Source organism: Staurois parvus, unplaced genomic scaffold (assembly GCF_062004578.1).
Source record: "Staurois parvus isolate SC_StPar_1 unplaced genomic scaffold, SC_StPar_1.0 ptg000217l, whole genome shotgun sequence".
NCBI lineage: Eukaryota > Metazoa > Chordata > Amphibia > Anura > Ranidae > Staurois > Staurois parvus.
This window is the reverse complement of record NW_028318013.1, coordinates 7,410,584-7,430,808: the sequence shown is the minus strand read 5'-3', so window position 1 is coordinate 7,430,808 and position 20,225 is coordinate 7,410,584. Positions and strand designations below refer to the sequence as shown.

At 41.3% G+C, this 20,225-nt stretch overlaps 1 protein-coding gene across 1 annotated transcript in view; it reads left to right on the top strand.

The window, feature by feature from the left end:
* The window catches only part of LOC149460925 (multidrug resistance-associated protein 1-like), a 251,799-nt gene that overhangs the window by 136,998 nt on the left and 94,576 nt on the right, over positions 1-20,225 (top strand). Inside the window, exons 20-25 of the mRNA XM_089679077.1 lie at positions 9,483-9,669; positions 11,804-11,870; positions 11,948-12,038; positions 12,766-12,973; positions 16,423-16,733; positions 18,836-19,035. Coding sequence (XP_089535203.1) covers positions 9,483-9,669; positions 11,804-11,870; positions 11,948-12,038; positions 12,766-12,973; positions 16,423-16,733; positions 18,836-19,035 — 1,064 coding nt within the window. The remainder of the gene's footprint in view (positions 1-9,482; positions 9,670-11,803; positions 11,871-11,947; positions 12,039-12,765; positions 12,974-16,422; positions 16,734-18,835; positions 19,036-20,225) is intronic.

Here is a 20,225-nt window from a genome sequence, read left to right as displayed (position 1 = left end):
CTTTGATCAGATCAGAACTATACCAGCGTTCACAATAGTATAGTGTCCCCAAAAATGCAGCGTTAGCAGGATCAACCCCAACACCTGCTAGCACCTGCGTTTAGCCCCTGAGCTTATCCCCTTCCCCCTTCTCCCCCAGCAAGTGCAGCGGCAGTAGATTACTGTCACTTTGATACATTGCACACAAAACTGCAGGGTTAGCAAGATCAGGCCTGATCTTTGATAGCACTAGCAGTTAATTTTTTTTGTAGCGGTTCAAGCAGTCCCTGACTGCCAGGTGCTCTTTTTCCCATGAATCACACTAGGTACTGTGAGCTGGGGATAGGCAGCCGTGATATATGCTCCCTGGGGTAAGCAATTTTTCAGGCACAGATACCAAATCCAGTGAGATTAGTGGCAAACAGTGAAGGTGTTTATTAGTGCTATTTACAAAAGGCTATATACAAAATGCTGTATAGTGTTTAACAAAAATAAACAAGGCAGGAAAAAAAATCAAACAAAAAAAAAACTAGTCGTGTCCCGACTTTCACTACACAATAATGCAGGTCCTAACTACCAGACTGATCAGTCCTACCCCTTGTCAGCCAAAACATACACAGCTAGTTAGTTTCCACCAACCTTTCAGCTCTCCAGAAAAGACTTGTCTGATCCCCAGGCCAAGAGCTCTGGCTACAGGTCCCAGGTGGATTTAATTGCCCATGGAGAGAGAGGTAAACCCTGCACTGGACCTCATATCAGAGATCCCTAAAGGTATAGGTAAGGAACCTGGGAGATCTATAAACCCCGAACAGGACTTTCCCAGGGTTCCTTTGGGATGCTCTGCCACATACCCCCCCCCCTTGTTTCAACCCCAGGGTTGGAACACCTGTTGCCCAACAGGAATGAACCTGGGAGAGGGCATCAGCATTCCTCATCTTAAGCCCTGGCCTGTGCTTTACAGTGAAGGCATAGTCCTGCAGGGCCAGAAACGCCGGTTCACCCGTCTATTTGTTTCCTTGTTTTGAGCCATCCACTTGAGGGGAGCATGGTCAGTTATCAACTCAAACTGGCATCCTAACAGATAATACCTTAGTGCATCTAAGACCCACTTTAGCTCCGTACCAAAGTTTTCCTTGTGTACCTTTAGGTCAGTAAACTCTAGTGTAGCCTCAGTGTCAGCAGAAGGGTAGCTACTTCCACTGATTCCACTGGTTGTGGAGAATTCCTCAGGCTCCTCCAGTTATCCCGCCATTACTGAAAAAGGAAAACCTGGGGAACCCTCAGAAGAGTCCCCTGAACCCATATTGTTAGTGTCGGCCAAGGGTTCCGACTCCACCACTGAGTCACTGTGACCGAGTTGGGATGATTCCACAGTTACCAAAACTTAGGGAAGTCCCTACCAATGATAGACTTGTGCACTAAGTAGGGCATGAGTCTGACCCGATGAGTCACAGTACCTAAGTCAGTTTCAAATATAACAGTGGCTATAGGATACTCCTGGGTATCCCCATGTACACAAATCACGGCAATTTTTCCATCATGCAAGTTCACAGTTTCAATCATCTCAGCTTTAACTAACGTAATCAGACTTCCCGAGTCCGCAAAGCCATAATAGGCTTATTATTAACAGTCATTTTGGCACATGTGTCTTCCCACACTTGGTGCTTCAACTCATGAAACAGCAGCAAACATGGACTGCTGTCTGAGAGATAAGTTACACTGCATTGGCTCATCTGTCAATGGACAGTTTGCTGCAACATGTCCCAGTTCATGGCAACGGAAACACCTAATATTGCCCCAGCTTGATTTGCTGACTGGCATTGGCTTCCCTTGTTTGGGACACAAAACTTCAGATCTGACACCAACAAACCTGCCCCCTGTCTCCTTGCCAGACTTACCACCCACTTCCCCTGGAACAGTCTTACCGGCTGCCTGGGGAGACCGTGGCTTTGGGCGGAAAGTCCGTGAGGCTGAAGGGGTGGCGACCAGGGTCTCTGCAGCAAAGTATTTCTCAACCAGCTCCACCAGGTTGTACGCTGACTTGGGGTTCACTTGGCTCACCCACTTTTGCAGGGGAACTGGTAATGACCCCAGGAATCGGTCCATGACCACACGCTCCACTATTTGTGGCCCAGACAGGGACTCCGGCTGCAGCCATTTTCGCACCAGGTGGATTAGGTCAAACATCTGTGATCTTGGGGGCCTCTCATCTTGGAAGGTCCAGCTGCTGACTCGTTGCGCTTCAACGGCCAAGGTTACACCGAGACGCACCAGGATTTCCTGCTTGATCTTTTCCTAGTCTCTTGCTTCTGAAGACTCCAGATCATAGTAGGCCTTCTGCAATTCTCCTGTGAGTAGAGGGGCGACCAATCCGGCCCCCTGGGTTTTTGGCCAACCTTCCCTCTCGGCGGTCCTTTCAAACAACAGCAAAAAGGCCTCTGGGTCATCATCTGCAGTCATCTTAGAAAGGAAGCGACCCACATGGATGGCTGAGGGCCTTTCTCCAACATCCTCACTTTTGGCAGATGACCACTGCCCCAGCATCTGCACAACCCCAGTCAAGGTTTTCCTATCTGCTTCTGCAGCAGTGGCCAGCTGTTCAAACAGCCTCTGTGTTTGCCCTGTACAGCAATAATCTGTTCACAGAGCACCCTTGTTTGCTCCTGCGCAATAGCGTTCGCTTGCTGTTGTGCAGCGTTTGCTTGCTGCTTGTAGTTCTACTACCATATTGCATAGCTATATCCATATGGATTAATATCATTAACTATTTATAAATATGGTTCAATAGTTTTGAGATCCAGGAAGACCAGGCATAAATAGTCTCTGGACTTTACCTAAGGTGAATCCTGCTATTCTAGGATTAATCTACTCGATTATGACAAGAATCCTATGGATAATTAAGATAGAGGTAGTTTCCTCGCTTCCCTCTATGATCACCAAAGTCTCTAATAGAAGTCAATGTAAAAACTGGACTTCTAGAAAATGGCCACCGCACGAGCGATTTGCGCATGCGCGCACAAACGGCGATGATGTCACGGCTATCTAATGCACAGTATATAAGAACTGTCACTGAGAGCGGCCAGCTTCCTTTGAAAACGTGCAATAGCACGAAACATGTCAGGAAGTTGCTCTCAGTGACCCTACCACGTGGACTCTTCATCTGGCCAGGTGCCAAAGAGGCATTTATAAGTGTAAGTGTCATTCCTTCTACTGATATTCACTTCAATAAAGCTGTGTTGCACTATGGAATTTTTTGTGCTTGGGCTCATTTCTTTATGAGCCTGCCTTTTAAAGGAGACCGTTTGATGACATCTTAAACTACTGGTACCCTCTGGTGGATTTCGTTTGTACTACACACATCTTGACACTGGGCTAAAAATCCTGGATGACATCTTGATCGCTGGTTCCCTCTGGTGGACTCAGACCACATCTTTATTATCTGGAAACACTGGCTGATATATGCTGCAATCCCTGGTGCTATTCATCAGTTGATCCGAATACCAGATGTCCAACTTTAGATGATCCATTATCATCAATTATATGTGCAACAATAAGCGCTATCTGGTTAGTGCAATCTATATCTACCACCAATGTCACCATTAATATCCTGACTTTTTGTAAGACTGTCACGATCATATCACATATTTGTACCGTTGTGGAGTGCCGTTTAATCACATATTTTTCTCTGGTATTTAGAGACGCTATATATATCCGTATAATACACGGTATTTTGAAACACATCATAATAATTATTTATAGTAATTATCCATTTCAGCGCTGCATGTTGTTTTATATAATCCTCTACCATATGTGAGCTGGGGATAGGCAGCCGCTATATATGCTATACAAAGTGCTGTACAGTGTTTAACCAAAATAAACAGGGCAGGAAAATATCAAACAAAAAAAACTAGCCGTGTCCCAGCTCTCACTACACAGTAATGCAGGTCCTAACTACCAGACTGATTAAGCCTACCATTTGTCAGCCACAAAATACACAGCTAGTTAGTTTCCACCAACCTTTCAGCTCTCCAGACAAGACTTGTCTGATCCCCAGGTCGAGAGCTCTGGCTACAGGTCCCAGGTGGATTTAATTGCCCATGGAGAGAGAGGTAAACCCTGCACTGAACCTCATATCAGAGATCCCTAAAGGAAAAGGTAAAGAACTTGGGAGATCTATAAACCCCGAACAGGACTTTCCCAGGGTTCCTCTGCCACAGTGCCTATAAATTTAGTGGCCAAAATGTCCAACGAAAGGTACACTAGTGAAGAGGCCTACAGGATTCTGAGTGTGTCAGATGAGAGCAAAGGGGAAGTCTCGCCGACAGTATCAGGCTCAGATTATGAACCTGTAGACAGTGGCACCCTGACCGATAGCTCAGACGATGAAGTAGAGGTCCCTGCTAAGGTCAGGTGTACCCGACCCCATACCCAGGTTTCTGAGGTGTTACAATTGCATGATGATTCTCATACAGCAGAGTGTCAGTGCTAGTGCCGCTCTACCTTTTGGTGAACTGGTGAGCACCAGCGATATAGTACATTCTGCTTTTACATACCACACTGCAGTATCACTTAGTGATGTGGGGAGTCCCATAAGTACAGTACAAGTTGGTGTGGTGGCTAGCACAAGTAGTGTCCCGCAGCCACCAAGAATTCTAACACAGGCTCGTAGAGCCCATAGTGTCCTCCCGGGTGTGCTTGCAAATCCTGATTGGCAGCCCACAAATTCTGCAGAACCCGTACTTCCCCCATTCACTGCCCAATCTGGAATTCAGGTGGAAACCATAAATGTAACTACTCTCCTTGATTTTTTGGAGCTTTTTTTCACGAAAGATCTGTATAGATTGATTGTGGATCAAAGCAATTTCCATGCACAATAATTTATCGCCGCCAACTCAAATTGAAACCTTGTGTCAGGAACCGAGTGACAGTAGCCTCTAGTGGCCCACAGGCCGGAGTTCCTCAGGGCGCGGAGTCTAAGCTTCAGTCTGCTGGTTCACCAGAGCCCCTGATGGTGGGGATGGTCTTGAAGCAGCCTGAGACCAGGTCGCGACCCCCGAGAAACAGCCGCCAATGGCATATAGCAGGTAAGAGCCAGATGTGAAGAGGTATACGTGGTCAGACAGGCCAGGTTCGTAACAGCAGAGCAGACAGTACAGAACGGCAGGCAAAGAATAATCAGGTCACAAGCCGGGTTCAGCAACAGGAGATCAGGCAATGGGATCAGGCAGAGAATGGTCAGGATGAGCCAACGGTCAGAGCAGGAGAGGACAACAGTATCAGGATCAGGCTGGGTCGGCAACAAGGCAGTCAGAAGTACAGGGCAATCAGGAACACAGGAACAAGACCATAAGGCGATTTGGAGATGCACAGGGCTGGTTTAAATAGGGCGCCCTGTGCTCTCATTGGTGACAGGCACGCGTGCGTGTCGGCGATCTGCGCATCCGTGCACCTCTGAGCAGCCGGGATCCCTGACACCTTGCCCGACCATTTGCATGGAAGCCTATTACAGTTTCCGAATGTAATGTTTATTTTTGGACCTAACCCTCAACATATGCGTTACTAAAAAGAATGAGTTGTGGTTTTATTGGTCCATAGACCTGATTCATCATGTGCCCGTGTTCTCTGCTGCCATGGCCATGCATAGATATGAGAAAATATTATGCGATTTATGCACTTCAACGACAATACACTCTGTTATCCTCAGTGTGACCTTGAATATGATAAGCTCCACAAAATTCAGCCCCTCATAAATCACCTTAACCAGAAATTTGTAGATGTGTATACTCCCCAGCAAAACATCTGCATTGATGAGTCACTCATTCATTTTTCTGGTTGCCTTCCATTCAAACAATTTCTTCCCAGCAAGCGTGCCAGATATGGGGTCATAATGTATAAGTCCTGTGAGAGGGCAAAAGGCTATACATATAATGTTTGGGTTTATGAAGGAAACGATGCCCAGACTACATGAGGAGCAGTGGCAAGATAGTTTTGGACTTGTCACCCTTTTTCCATATGGGGTACCACTTATACATGGACAATTGTTACACAAGTGTGCCACTATTTAGACATTTGTACAATCTTGGAATTGTACACCGCGTGACCTAATCGCTGGGGCTTCCCCCAATGGCTTATAAATACCTGTCTTAGAAAGGGGAGATAACCTGCTTGAAAAATTATGAATTGCTCACAGTGAAGTGGAAGGACAAATGGGATGCTTTCGTCCTGTCTTCTATTCACGCAGACACGACCATCCAAATTTCTACGGCAATTGGTATTGTAGAGAAACCCGGTATTGTAGAGAAGCCCCTCTGTGTCCACGACTATAACCTTAACACGGGAGGGGTGGAATTCAACAATTAGATGATGAAGCCATACTTAGTTTTCCCTAAAGCTAGACGATAGAACAAAGAAGTGTCTGTACATTATTTCAATTGGCTCTGTACAATGCTTTTGTGCTTTGCAAAGCAACTGGATGAAGTGGATGCTTCCTAAAATTCCAGGGAGAGATCATCAGGGCCCTTTTGTATTCAGAAGGTGCTGTGGCCCAAACCCCCAACCCAGATGTAATGAGCTGGCTGCACGAGAGGCATTTTCCTGATGCCGTTCCTGGTACCCCAACTCAAAAGTCACCCCAAAAAAGATGTGTCTGCAGCAGACATGGAATTAGGTGTGACACCAACTTTTTTTGTCCTTCCTGTCCTGTGGTGTATTAGTATAGGGTACAGCAGGGCACAGTCTAGGACATATATATATATATATATATATATATACACACAGGGTCTCGAAAGTTGTTAGGTAGTCAGGAAAGTGGTTATCATATTTTGATAGACCCTAACATTCTGGAATGTTTACAGTTTAAAAAAAAAAATAAAGTAAAAAAGTTAGTATAGTAGAAAGTAAAAAAAAACCCATAAAAAAGCAGAACAAAACAAAAATAGTTGTCATTTTATTGAGCTACTGTTTTATTGTTACTGTTTTATTGGTAACTATTTTCTTTGCAGGAATGTCATTCAGCTGCAGCACCAATCTGTTTATTCTGACAGCAACAGGGTATGCTCTCAATGTGTGCAGCACTGCTGGATGATATTTTTCATCCGCAATTAAAAAAGAACATATGGATCACTCCTTTGCTTTGGCATATATATTTTGTAATATTTTTTGGCACAGATTTCAATAAAAAAAAGTTGATGTTTTATTGAAATACTGTTCTATTGTTAACCGTTGCTGTTTTATTTGCAGGAAGGCCATTTAGCTGCAGCACCAATCTGTTTATGCTGACAGCAACAGAGTGATGAGGTTTCTCATCCGCAGTTAAAAAAAAGAACATATATGCCCAAGCAGTGGTCATTGGGTGGATCACTCCTATGCTTCGGCATATGTTTTCAAAAAAACTTTTGGCAGAGATTTCTTCATCCACATCGATGTGGAATAGAGGAATCTGTTAGGTTATTTTTTTCATTTAGCTCACAGGCTGAACAAAAAAAACAACAACAACCATTTCTTGTATGCCCATCATTGGAAGTGGGTGGATACAGACCGGTATATTCTAATGCTGGGCATACCACACACTTTTTCTGGCAGAGATTTCTTCTCTTTTTTCATTCAGCCCACAGGCTGCATAAAAAAAAAAGAACATAACATATATGCCTAACAAGGACCAGCAACATACTGGTACATCATTGGACTTTGAGTGGTTCAACCAGGATGATGCCTAATTAGCCACAGGATTGCTTTCACAAGCTGCGAGAGGAGATCCCCCCACACACACACTGCCTTCCATGGCTTTCTCAGGCAGTCCCATCCCATCAGAAAACCTGAGAATGCAGCCGGCGTTTTTACCAGCTAACCATAGAGCTTATTGGAGAACAGAATGGCTCCAATCATCCCTATAGTCTAAGAAATTGGAAGTTACGAGCATTTATTCACTTCGGTTTTGCCAGATATAAACAGCACCATTTTTAAATTGGGAAAGCATCTGATCACACTGATCCTGGTAATTTCAGATGATTTAAGGGCAGAGGAGATATCTAGAGTCTAACAGACCCCAGATTTCTCAGAAAAGAATACCTGTCACTTCCTATTGCTATCACAGGTGATATCTACATTCCCTGTGATAACAATAAAAGAGATCAAAAAGAAATGAATGGGACAGTGTAAAAAAAAGTGGGAGAACTTGCAAAATCGCAGGGTGTTCAAATACTTCTGTTCCTCACTGTACAGACTGATTTTGCTGTTGTGGGTTTGGTAACGCTTTAAATTCCCTGGGGTTTCTACTTTCTAAAAATGTTTTTTTTTATATTCGAGAAAACTGTGGTAAAAAATAAAGTATTCCATTGACTCAACATTCCTCTCAGCAGATAGTCTGGGATGTCTAAAAAGGAGTAATTTGGGGGGAATTTCAGAGCCTCTTAATCTGTGATAGGTAGTGAGGAAGTGAAATGAGGAATTTGCGCACCATCAGGCTTTCAAAGAGGTCATTGCATTTTGGACTTCTGTATGCGGCTAGGCCCTCAAAAAGTCTCACACATGTGATATCCCCCTACTCAGGAGAAGTAGTAGAATATATTTTGGGGTGTAATTCCAAATATACCCATGGCATGTGTGAGCAATATACCATTCAAATGACAACTTTGTGTAAAACAAAAAAAAATCATTTTGTTTTGTCATTTTCCAAAAACTTGTGAAAAAAAATAAATCTTTCATGGACTCAATATGCCTCTCAGCAAATAGCTTAGGGTGCCTACTTTCCAAAAAGGGGTAATATGGGGGTGTTTGTACTGCCCTGGCATTTTAGTACCTCAAGAAATGTGATAGACAGTCAGAAAGTAAAAGCTGTGTAAATTCCAGTATCTATGTCATAGTTTGTAGACGATATAACTTTCACACAAAACAATTAATATACACTTATTAGGATTTTTTACAAAAGACATGTAGCAAAATACATTTTGGCTTAAATTCTTGATGAAATTTGAGTTTTTTTATAATAGAAATTAGAAAATAGCGTTTCTCTTTTCCAAATTTTCAAAAAATAAAAAACCCAGAGGTGATCAAATACCACCAAAAGAAAGCTGTATTTGTGTGGAAAAAAGTACATAAATTTAGTTTGGGTACAGCTCTGCATGACCGCACAATTACCAACTGAAATAGCATAGCACCGAAGAGCAAAAAATGGTCTGGTCGGGAAGAGGGGTAAATCTTAGGTTACACCACCTATGCCATTCAAAAACATTTGATTTCTTCATGAAATGTTTATCATAAGCCTGTTGTAACAGAATTGAAGTTTTACTTACAGGTTTGCCATTTTTCATGCAAAATTTGATGTTAATTGCTCCAGATTCCTGCATCGGCTGCAATGCACATTTCATTAAAGACTGGACCTAATCACTTTGAATATAATACACTATTCAGCAAATCCTACTGAGACCAGTGTTCATGTACCTTAGTCAATGAAATTTGAATTAAAGTCATGTTGCCATGAACTTATACAGTCTTACTTTTCTTAGACACGTGTTTTAGTGACTCATGGCATTAGCTTCCTGCCACAAATGGACATGATTATTGTGTTGTCTGATGGAAGAATTTCTGAAGTTGGCACATATAATGAGCTTCTTGAAAAGAATGGAGCTTTCTCAGAATTCCTGCGAACATATGCACTTACTTCTGAAGAAAGTGATGAGTCTCCAGCAAAATGTAAGTTAATATATATTAAAATCTTTTTGATAGTTTTTTTGTCAAATAGATCAAAGTAAGAACGTAGATACTAGAAATGCTTTGTGTAGTGTTATAGAACTACAGTGGGTTCACCCAAGTCTTGGTGGCTAGAGGATCTAAGATGCATCCTACACAACTTCAGTCTGGAGGTATCTGTACTTTTAGGGTTAGAGTTTCTTTAGAAGCCTCTGTGAACAGGAATAGGAAGGACTCATATGTTTTTCTGTTCTACCATGTTATTGTAGCTTTCTGTATTTCTCTTCTCTTTATGAATAGGTTGTGTGTATTTCATAACTATTCGTTGATTCACATACATATATCCTTGTGATTAGCGCTCTGCAGGGGATACATACATGCAGGGGATACATACATGCAGTATATTTAACGTCCAGACGTCTTAAATTTTCACATTGTTCTTAATTTGTTTGTATGTTCATGTATGTGTTGTGGCTATTGAGCACTGTGTGCCACTATTATTTTTATGCATTGCAAATTGTTGCCATGAATAAATAATATTTTTTTTTAAGAACTACAAACTCTGATACAAGCCTTGTTTGCTGTTGTATTACCACTTGTCACATGGAGTGGGCTTTACCCATTGTATGTGATCGTTTTGTATTTTGTGTGTATGTAAGGAGATTATTGTCACACATTACTTGGAAAAAAGCCTACCTCACATGGTGTTTGTATTTATACACCTATACATTATATGTAAACTATTGAGAACCAAAGGACACAAGTTACCCACTTCTTTACATTTCATGTAAATGTGATGAGACAATTAAAAATTTGATTTTGCAAATGCTACCTTTTGAGTGCTTTGATGTTTCATTCTGTCAAATGACACAGCAGCCCTTGCCTAGACATTTAACCAAAGGTTGTCCACTTAGACCACTTCCACAGAAGCATTGGTTATACTGTTTGCAGAAGCCTTGCTTAACTCCAGCCTCTCTCCTTTATAGAGCAAACTCACCCATCTTTAATTGGCTCTCATCTGTTCTCTCATGTACTTTCACTTGCTAGGCCTCCAATCACATCTAAAACAAACAATATATCCTCCTGCTCTCAGGTGCGATGTTGTAGAATAAGGTCAAACAGTGTGGCCAATTGGTATGATGACCAAAGGTCTTGCTGCCCTCTCAGGAATGTGGGTGTCCTTGCTCAACTAAAAATGACAATAAAGAAAGAGGGCGCACCAACCTAGTGAATTACCAAAGACACCATTTATTAAGGACATATATAAATATAGGTAATCTATTCACAAACACAAGTCAAAAACAGGCATGTAATGGGATGCAGACAAGACTGCCTCAGAGTCCATGGTGCCAAACCAGTAGTGTGGGAAGTCTGCGAGGCATCCAAAGGCTTACGCATTTCGAGTAACGAACCCTCTTCCTTAGAGCCAAAGTGAGTCAATCGCATCTACAGTATTAGCCGGTACTGATACCATACTGTATATTAATCCAAAAGAAGAAAAACAATATTGTTAAAGGTACCACATCCTAAATTAAATATGCATAAAGAAATCCTATCAAGGAAAAAAAACAGGGCTTTACAGGTCAAAGCAGTATTAATTAAAATCATGTTTTCATTCATATCATAAATATAAAAGTACGTATAAACTTAATATACATCATTCTCCTCAGATATCCCAATACTCATATTTAACTACATTTTAATTGATTTACAGTACATCATTCCATTTGCTAATTCAATTATGTATCAAGATATCCAAAATTCAACACATTTATTGAGACAGTATTCACCTGAACAACAACAACCCAATTTTTCATTTATTAAAAGTTAAAAACAAGAAGATGTTCCCAATGATGAAGGCCTACCGTCATCTGCATCTTAGCCACAGAAAAGGGGACTCATAAACCAGCCAAACTGGGAGCCACATGGGTCACAAGGCCTCATATGTCACTCCTACTGTTTACTGACAATAAGGAATCCTCAAAATCATTATAACCCCCACGTTGCCATGGTTGTATATTGTTGTAGGTTTTGACAATGGTATTAAATGTGGTCTTGTCTTGTTTGTATCTAATGCAGTTAAGTCTTTTTTTGATTATGTATAATATACATAATAATTTGTCAATAATGTATGTAGGTGGAAATCAGGGTCAAGAAGAAAAGACAGGAGACAATCTAAAAACGGACGCTGCAGTATCCACAAGGTAATACATTTTATTATAATTCTATTGCTCTTTATGATTTATTTTGCAAGAGCAGTAACCTATAACTTAAATTGCAGGAAGTTGAAAGACACAGAAATGGCTGAAGATACTGATAGAGATGCAGATGCAGGAAAGCTTACCGAGGCAGATGTCGCTCTCACGGGCAGGGTAAAGTGCATGTTTTATATACAGTATGTGTTTTAGCAATACAAAGACAGCTGTGGGAGATCAAACAGTATTGTTATGTTTATATAAGAGCACCACAAAGAAAATCAGAAATTTACCGTAGAAGAGTTTTTGCATTCTGACATAGTCGGTCACTGAATTCCCAGTGCAAATGTTATATTTCTAAATGCCCCAATAGTGCAATGAAGGCTGTGGGATGTACAGAGTGGCAGTGAACAGATTGTACTACTGTACTGTATAGGATCCAAGCAGTGACGTACAGCTGATGTAGTAGCACATGAATCAATAGCACAACCCTGTATTGTAGGTTGAACCTCAGGCCACTGTCACAACAAATGCAGTTCCTGCAGGGCCTACGATTAGCCATTTTGAATTTTAACATACAGTAGCTTTAAACATGATGTCAGTGCACCTTGTGTGGTAATATTTTAGGTTTAGAGACTTCATTGCCTCTTACAAATGGCATATTCGAGCTGTGAATATGGTAACATAATGTTTAGATTGCCATGGCTAGTGCAGCACTTACTTGTGTAAGTAAATCTTGTTAGTAACGTAGGCAAAGGCTATTTCTGCCTTTTTATTGCAAATGTTTTGATCATTCTCAATTCTTTGCTAAGGTGGGCTTATTATAGACTCATATGTGATCTCCTGTGTTTTCCTTTTGTTATAAAAAAATATTTTACTAATCTTTCATGTGTGCTATCCCTAGGTCAAGTTAACCGTGTATTTGGAGTACTGCAGAATTATGGGCAAGTGGTATTTGGTAACAAGCGCAGTCTTTTTCATCATCCAACAGTTCTCAGCCCTTGGGCATAATTACTGGATTGGACTATGGGCTGATGATCCACCTGTAAATGGTACCCAACAGAATACTGCAATGAGACTAGGAGTGTACAGTTTGCTGGGCACAATGCAAGGTATGTAAAAGGTAACTTGTGTGTTTCTGCTTACTAGAAAATATATTTTAATATATAACTTTAGTGGTTTGTGATAATGTAATGCCTCTATTACTGACTAAATGCAATTGACTTGATTTAATAAAAGGAAATACACAAGGGCAGCGAAAATTCTTATGACGTTAAGCTGTATTCTTGCAATGTACACTATTATTATTATTATACAGTATTTATAAAGTGCCAACAGTTTGCTCAGCACTGTATATTACAATGGGAGACAGAACATGCGACAGTACAATAATAATACAATGCGATACACGAGGGGTTCGAGTGCCCTGCTCCTTGGAGCTTACAATCTAGGAGGGAGGGGATAGTGGTACAGGAGGAAATAGCTGTGGGGGATGGAGTGGTAGGAAGAGTGGAGGAGGTCGGGAATTAGCAGGGGGTGGGGTAGGCTTCCCTGAAGAGGTGGGTTTTCAGGGTGTGCCTAAAGGAGAGGAGAGTAGGTGATAGTCTGATGGATTGGGGTAGGGAGTTCCAGAGTATGGGTGACGCCCTGGAGAAGTCCTGGAGGTGGGCATGGGAGGAGGAGACCAGGGAACTAGAGAGAAGGAGGTCTTGTGAGGAGCGAAGAGTGCGTGTAGGGTGGTACTTAGATATTAGGTCGGTGATGTAGTTTGGGGCAGTGTGATGGACAGCTTTGTACGTCAGTGTTAGGATTTTGAATTTGATCCATTGGGCAATCAGAAGCCAGTACTCTTGAAGAATGTTGAGGTATGCATTTGCACTGTTGTATTTGCTGCCTAGCATGGACTACGACATAGCATGGCATGGACATATTTGTTTTTTTTCAGTCACCTTTAGTGATGTCGAAGTGCATATCATGCTTTCTAAGATAAACCATATATGATGCAATATTGGTTGCAAGAAATAAAATTGTTCAGTTCCCCATAAACACGGTCAGTGCTGATAGGGGAATCTCTACTGCAGCGCTATTGTGTTCTGCCAGAGTGGAGCCTTCTCTGCTGGCAGAACACATTGATCACTGCTGGTGGCTAGAGTGGTCGTCAGTAATCAACTACAAGAAATCTGATAGGCTTGTTGTACTGAAGTCAATTGATGGATCAACTTCTGTACAACCAGCATGGCCATAGATGGATCAAATTGTGGCTGGCCCCTGCTGAACTGGCTGAGATTCGATCCAACTATGGTCGACTTTATTTATACACGAAATGCTCAAGCAAAATAGCTAATAGTCAGAAGCCCTCAACATATTCCATGTTTCTTTTAGGTGCACCAGCACACTATACACATTTGATAGTGAAATTGCTGAATGTCTACTATAACAGATGTGTATGTGTCAGTGCACATTGCATGCACATAGTAGTTAATGTCAAAATATTATTGGTTGTATTGGGACCAGGGGCGGACTAACCATTTGGAAACACGGGCACTGCCCGAGGGCTCGGGGTCAGTAGGGAGCCCCATGAGATGCCCCTGGTGCCTTTTTCATAGGCTTTTTTGAGTTTGGGCAAGGACACAGGGGCCCCATTATCCCCTATTGCCCAGGGGCCCCATGAGTTGTCAGTCCGCCCCTGATTGGGACACTATAAAAGGTAACTTAATGTCACAGAGAGGGTTGTAATCTTTCTAAAATTATACTGAGTTTGTTATATGGCTATGTTAAATACTAAACAAAGTCATGAATGGATTGAAATTCAACCAGTTCAACAGTTCATCCATCTATGGCAATGCCTGTTCGTAAATCAGTCTAATGATCAACTTTTCACAAGTAGGAATGTGGAAAAGTTTTTGTTTGATCAGCGCTTCAGCCAATCGGCTGCAGCACTGATCAGTGTATTCTGACAGCGGAGGGGTCTCCGCTATCAGAATACTACATTGCTGCCATTAGGATTCTTCCATCCACCTCACTTGTGGTTTTTTTTTTTTTTTTGATCAGCCAGCTAAAGTCACATACTCTAAAGTTAAAAGGTTTAGTGCAGGTGCATTACCTGCATTAAGGTAAAAAGTATTCTATTTGTTGTCCTCACCCCAAATACTTACCTGAGTCCTCTCTTGATCCAGCACTGTGCCTATCTGCAGTAGTGCTGGCCTCTCTTCCTGCTGTCACAGGACAGACCAAGGTAAGTGGTAGCCACTGCCTCCTGCTGCAGTCAGTCAAATCCTGTGAGTAGGGAATGGGGGACGTGGGTGAGCTATGCTGTTTATCTATGGTCTCACACAGTCCGGCTCGGGAGCATGCTTGCATGTGTGCCCCCACAGCACACAGCTTGCTATGGGGGCACACACAGGAGAGGAGGAGTGGACAGAGCTAGGGGGACTCCAGAAAAGAAGGTAAGGGGTTGCTCTGTGCAATATCCTTGCACAGAGCAAGTATAACCTTTTTTATTTTAGGGAAAAAATAGTAGCCTTTATCACTTTAACAGGTTCCGTGCCACCCTATAGCAGAAATACTGCAATAGGGCGGCACAGGTGTGCAAAATCACGTATACATACACATGATTTTGTAGTTCCAGGTAGGGGGTGCGCTCACCCTACCTGTGCCACCATTCGCAGCCTCAGCTGCCAATCATCGGGTCCCGGCTGGTGATTACTCGCCAGTACCTGGTGATCGCTGAGTATCTCTGAGTAAACAAACACATATAAACAACACAGATCTCTACCCTGTCAGCTCCTGCACAGTGAAGCACACACACACAGCCAAGATAGTGAAACAGCACACAGTTAACCCCTTCCTGCCCAGTGCCATTAGTACAGTGTCAGTGCTTTTTATTAGCACTAATCACTGTATTGGTGTCACTGGGGATGTCAGTGACACCAAGTCAGTTCCCCCCAGTGTCAGAATGCCTGCCACAGTCCCGCTATAAGTCGCTGATCACCGCCATTACTAGTAAAAATAAATAAATTCCAGTATCTATACCGCCATTTGTAAACGCTATAACTTTCACGTAAACCAATTAATTTACACGTATTGGGATTTTTTTTAGCAAAATACATTTTGGCCTAAATTTATGATGAAGTTAGATTTTTTTAATTTTTTTACTGGACATGTTTAATAGCGAAAAGTCAAAAATATTGTTTCTTTCTCAAAATTGGCAGACTTTTTTTGTTTATAGCGAAAAAAAATTAAAAAACACACAGGCTATCAAATACCACCGAAAAAAAAAGCTCTATTTGTGGGGAAAAAAGGACATAAATTTCATTTGGGTGCAGTGTTGCATAACTGTACAATTGTCAGTTAAAGTAACGCAGCACCGTATCACAAAAAATGGCCTGGTCAGGAAGGGGAAGGGGGGGGTAAATCCTCAGGAGGGCAAGTGGTTAAAGTGTTCACCTTTACAGAAAATGTGTAAAGGGTAGGTTAGACACAAATGAAAGTGTGGAAATTAATATGTGATTTAAAATTCTGACCACAGTTACGCTTTAACTTTGTGTTTTTTCCTCCACAGCTCTGTGTATTTATATAGCGTCTGCCACTATAATTGTTGGAGGAGTGTCAGTGTCCCGCCAGCTCCACAGCAAGCTTTTGTACAGCATCATGAGGTGCCCCCTGAGCTTTTTTGAAAGAACACCTAGTGGAAACCTAACCAACCGATTTGCAAAGGAAATGGACACTATAGATAATATCATCCCTCATGTGTTAATGATGTTTATAATAATGTCACTAACCATACTGGAGATACTACTGGTCATTGCACTAGCCACACCTTTGGCTGCTGTAGCCTTTATACCTCTGGGTTTACTCTACTTTTTCTTACAGGTAATTATTGGTTTGTCTGGGCCACACAGATTTTATTATGTGCAAATTGTGTATATATCCAGCAGTTCAGGAAAGGAGTAGTTGGAAAGTTCCCACCTTTAGTTGCAGCATCGAGTGTATAGGTTTGGCACATACTGTATGGTCCTAATAGTTGTAAAAGTGAACTGGAGATGTACTAGGATTTTTCTTTTGGTTATAGAGATACCAAAAAATTCAAATAAACATCCTGTCTTATAGACTACTATAGACCATACACAATATGATATATCAACATAACGTTATAATCAAAAATATATTGAAGCAAGAAAAAAAACAAAAAAAGAGAGAAATGCTGGAAATAAAAGTCTGTTTATTGAAACAATCTTTAAAACCACACACCATGGTATAAAACATTTTGAGTGGTTGGATGTCTGGTATGACATATGACCTATAATATATCAGTATTCACAGAAGAGCTCACCAAGATTTGCCAACAAATCTCCATCTACCATATACTAAAAACAGATAGAAGAAGTCCTAACTGCAAGTTTATACCAGCACAATTATCAGTGATGTAATCTATACTTATGGGTGATCCACAAATGCCTATTAGGAATTCAAATAAATTGTGGATCACTTTTAGTTTCTCTTCATCTATGAACTCTTAGATCTGTGCATGTATTCCAGAAAAATCATTCCTATATATAATGGAATCAGCCCCAAATGGCCAAGTAAAATTTCCAGTCTTTCAGAAGTTCCCGAAATCGTGAATGCATAGTGCTGATTAGGCATACAAGTCAGTGCAACAATCTTGTATCCATAAACATATATTGCAACAATAATGAGATGGCACCAGTATGTACACAAAAAAGAACTAATAGTAGTCAATAATCTCCATTATAGGATCTGCAGTAGGCTTCTTAGTACATTCCCATAATATCTGGCACACATCCCACCACCATCCAGCCTGTACCCAATACAAGCATCTGACCGGTTTTGCTGGTGAACCCAGCTGCATCAGAGGTGTCTGTTGTGCCCCTATTGATCTTGACTTAAATGAGGTATGGAGTTGTAAAATGGCACTCCAGAGGCCTGTCACGGCACAGGTTGCATTCATTGTCCACCTGTTGCCACCTGATGTGTTCACCTCTTTCTGCCCTGAGGGCGCTCTGTGCAGGTGTTGACAAAGCAAAAGAGCAGGATAAAGGAGGGTATATAATATATATGGTTGCAGGCTTCAGTGTCCCCTGCTTCCTCATGATACAAGGGGGGCACAAGGGGTGGCGTCCTTGACTGAGCCTGACATTGTATAGCTAGACGTCACATAGTATACCAAGAGGGAATCTGCCACTTGTCAACACCTAACCTATGCAAAGGGCACAAATTATGGTTTCACCTAGTGTAGCTGCACTTCCATATAGATTTGAATGTGAGACCATTTATGTGTAAAGCTGTGCACTTGTTTGAAAAAATGCAATGAAGGACATGGTGCTCAGAAAGGTTGATGAGGATCCACTTTTCATTCCAAGCAATGCACAGCACAATAGAAAGAACCTGTTCTAGCTAAATTAATTTTTACTGGTTAAAAAATACTATGAACAGTTAAATTGGTTGCCTGCTGTGGATGACTTCACCTTGCTCTCTACCTAATTAAATAAATGGCGTGGTGCTGCATTACATACTGTTTTTTCATTACATGCATTTGAAAAATAGCCTTGGCCTCATGTACACGGGCACTGGCACCCATACTGCGTGAATGAGGCATTTCTTTTTTCTCATGCATCAGGGCTAAGCATGTAGATAGCCTATGGAAGTGAATGCAGGCACAACATCTGCACGGACACAGCCACATGGCAAAATCTGAAATACGGGTGCAGTCATGAATGCAGAGAGTTTGCATTCGGGGCTGTATACTTGCTCCTGGACGCTTGCCCAAATTTGACATTCATTTGTATCTGTGAAACTGTTGTGTCTGCATTCACTTCCAAAAGATGCCTGCACACAGCTCGGGGTAGTGCAAGCTCAAAAACAAATGATTTTGTTTGGGCAGTATGGGTACCAGTGCCTGTGTGAATGAGGCCTAACAGAATCACTCAAAAATATCACTTTATTTTTTTCTACAGAGATTTTATGTTGCCAGTTCTCGGCAGCTGAAACGCCTGGATTCAGTGAGTAAATCCCCTTTGTACACTCACTTTAATGAAACCCTGCAAGGTGTAAATGTCATACGAGCCTTTAAGGAACAGGACCGATTCATTCAAGAGAACAATCTACGCCTTAATACCAACCAGCAGTTCTACTTCTCCAGTTTTGTCGCAAACAGGTAACTCAAAGATAGAACTGGTAATGACATAAAACATTTAAACTATGATGATTGTTATAATTAAAGAAGATCTATGGCCATAGCATACACTTTCATTTTATAACATCAGCATTGTAATATCGTTATGTTTGACAGACCAATGTCTACTTACTTGAAAAATCTCCTTTCATGTTGTGAGTTCTAATTCAAATGGATACTGCGCTAGGTGAACCCTCAAAACTTTACGAGCACTATGTAAACCTTCACACTTCTGAAAAATGATCATAAATTGAAAATAAAACACTGTAATAGGTGAATTTTTTGCACATTGAGATTTGACCTATCTTCAACCTCGATCACTCTTTAGAGGTGTGAGGGTCTTCATAGGGCTCATAAATAATGCATGATATATAGGTTAATTTGACCACACATTACGGTTTCTTGCACGCATTTATGATTATTGTACTCTGTTTATTCAATCAAATTTTTTTAAGTTTTGATCGCCCTTCAGAGGGGTGAGGGTCTTCATAGGGTATATGTATGCACTTATTTAGTTCAACTATTACAGTGTTTTATTTTAAATTTCTTTATCATTTTTCAGAGATGTGAAGGTTTCCATAGTGCTCATAAGGTTTTAAGGGTTCACCTAGCGCAGTATCCATTTGAATTAGCCTTTTAAGAGACGATATCCTCTTTTATATACTTGCAGCTTTGTGACTTCAGTTGATTGGGGATTTACACGGTTTGATCTTACATTCATTATGTTGTGAGTTCTGCCCTGCTTCTGGCGATCTCTTTTCACAACCCCTGGATTTCCTGCATGCTTTGAAGCATTTCCTCTGCTGTTTACTTTCAGGCTGCATTAACACCTTAGTGTTTTGTAGCTTGAAGTTACAAAATGCTCAAACTTAAAAAAATCAATAGTTCTATATGATGCTTGTTCACACCTGAGTGCGGAAACACCTGTCATTCAGAAAAGCTGTTGAATCAATAAAGTTCTCAAGTCAGGCAGATTGCAGCATTCCTGGGATATTTAGAGTCCCATAGAATTGCATTGGTACGTATGAAAACGCACAATATGTGCATTTACACACTTTTTTTAAGCTGATATGTAAGTCAACTCACACACAGCAACAAGTGATGTCACAGATGATACTGTTCTCTATTAGCTAAAACAAAAATTAATTAAGCTCTAAAACCATTAAAACGCT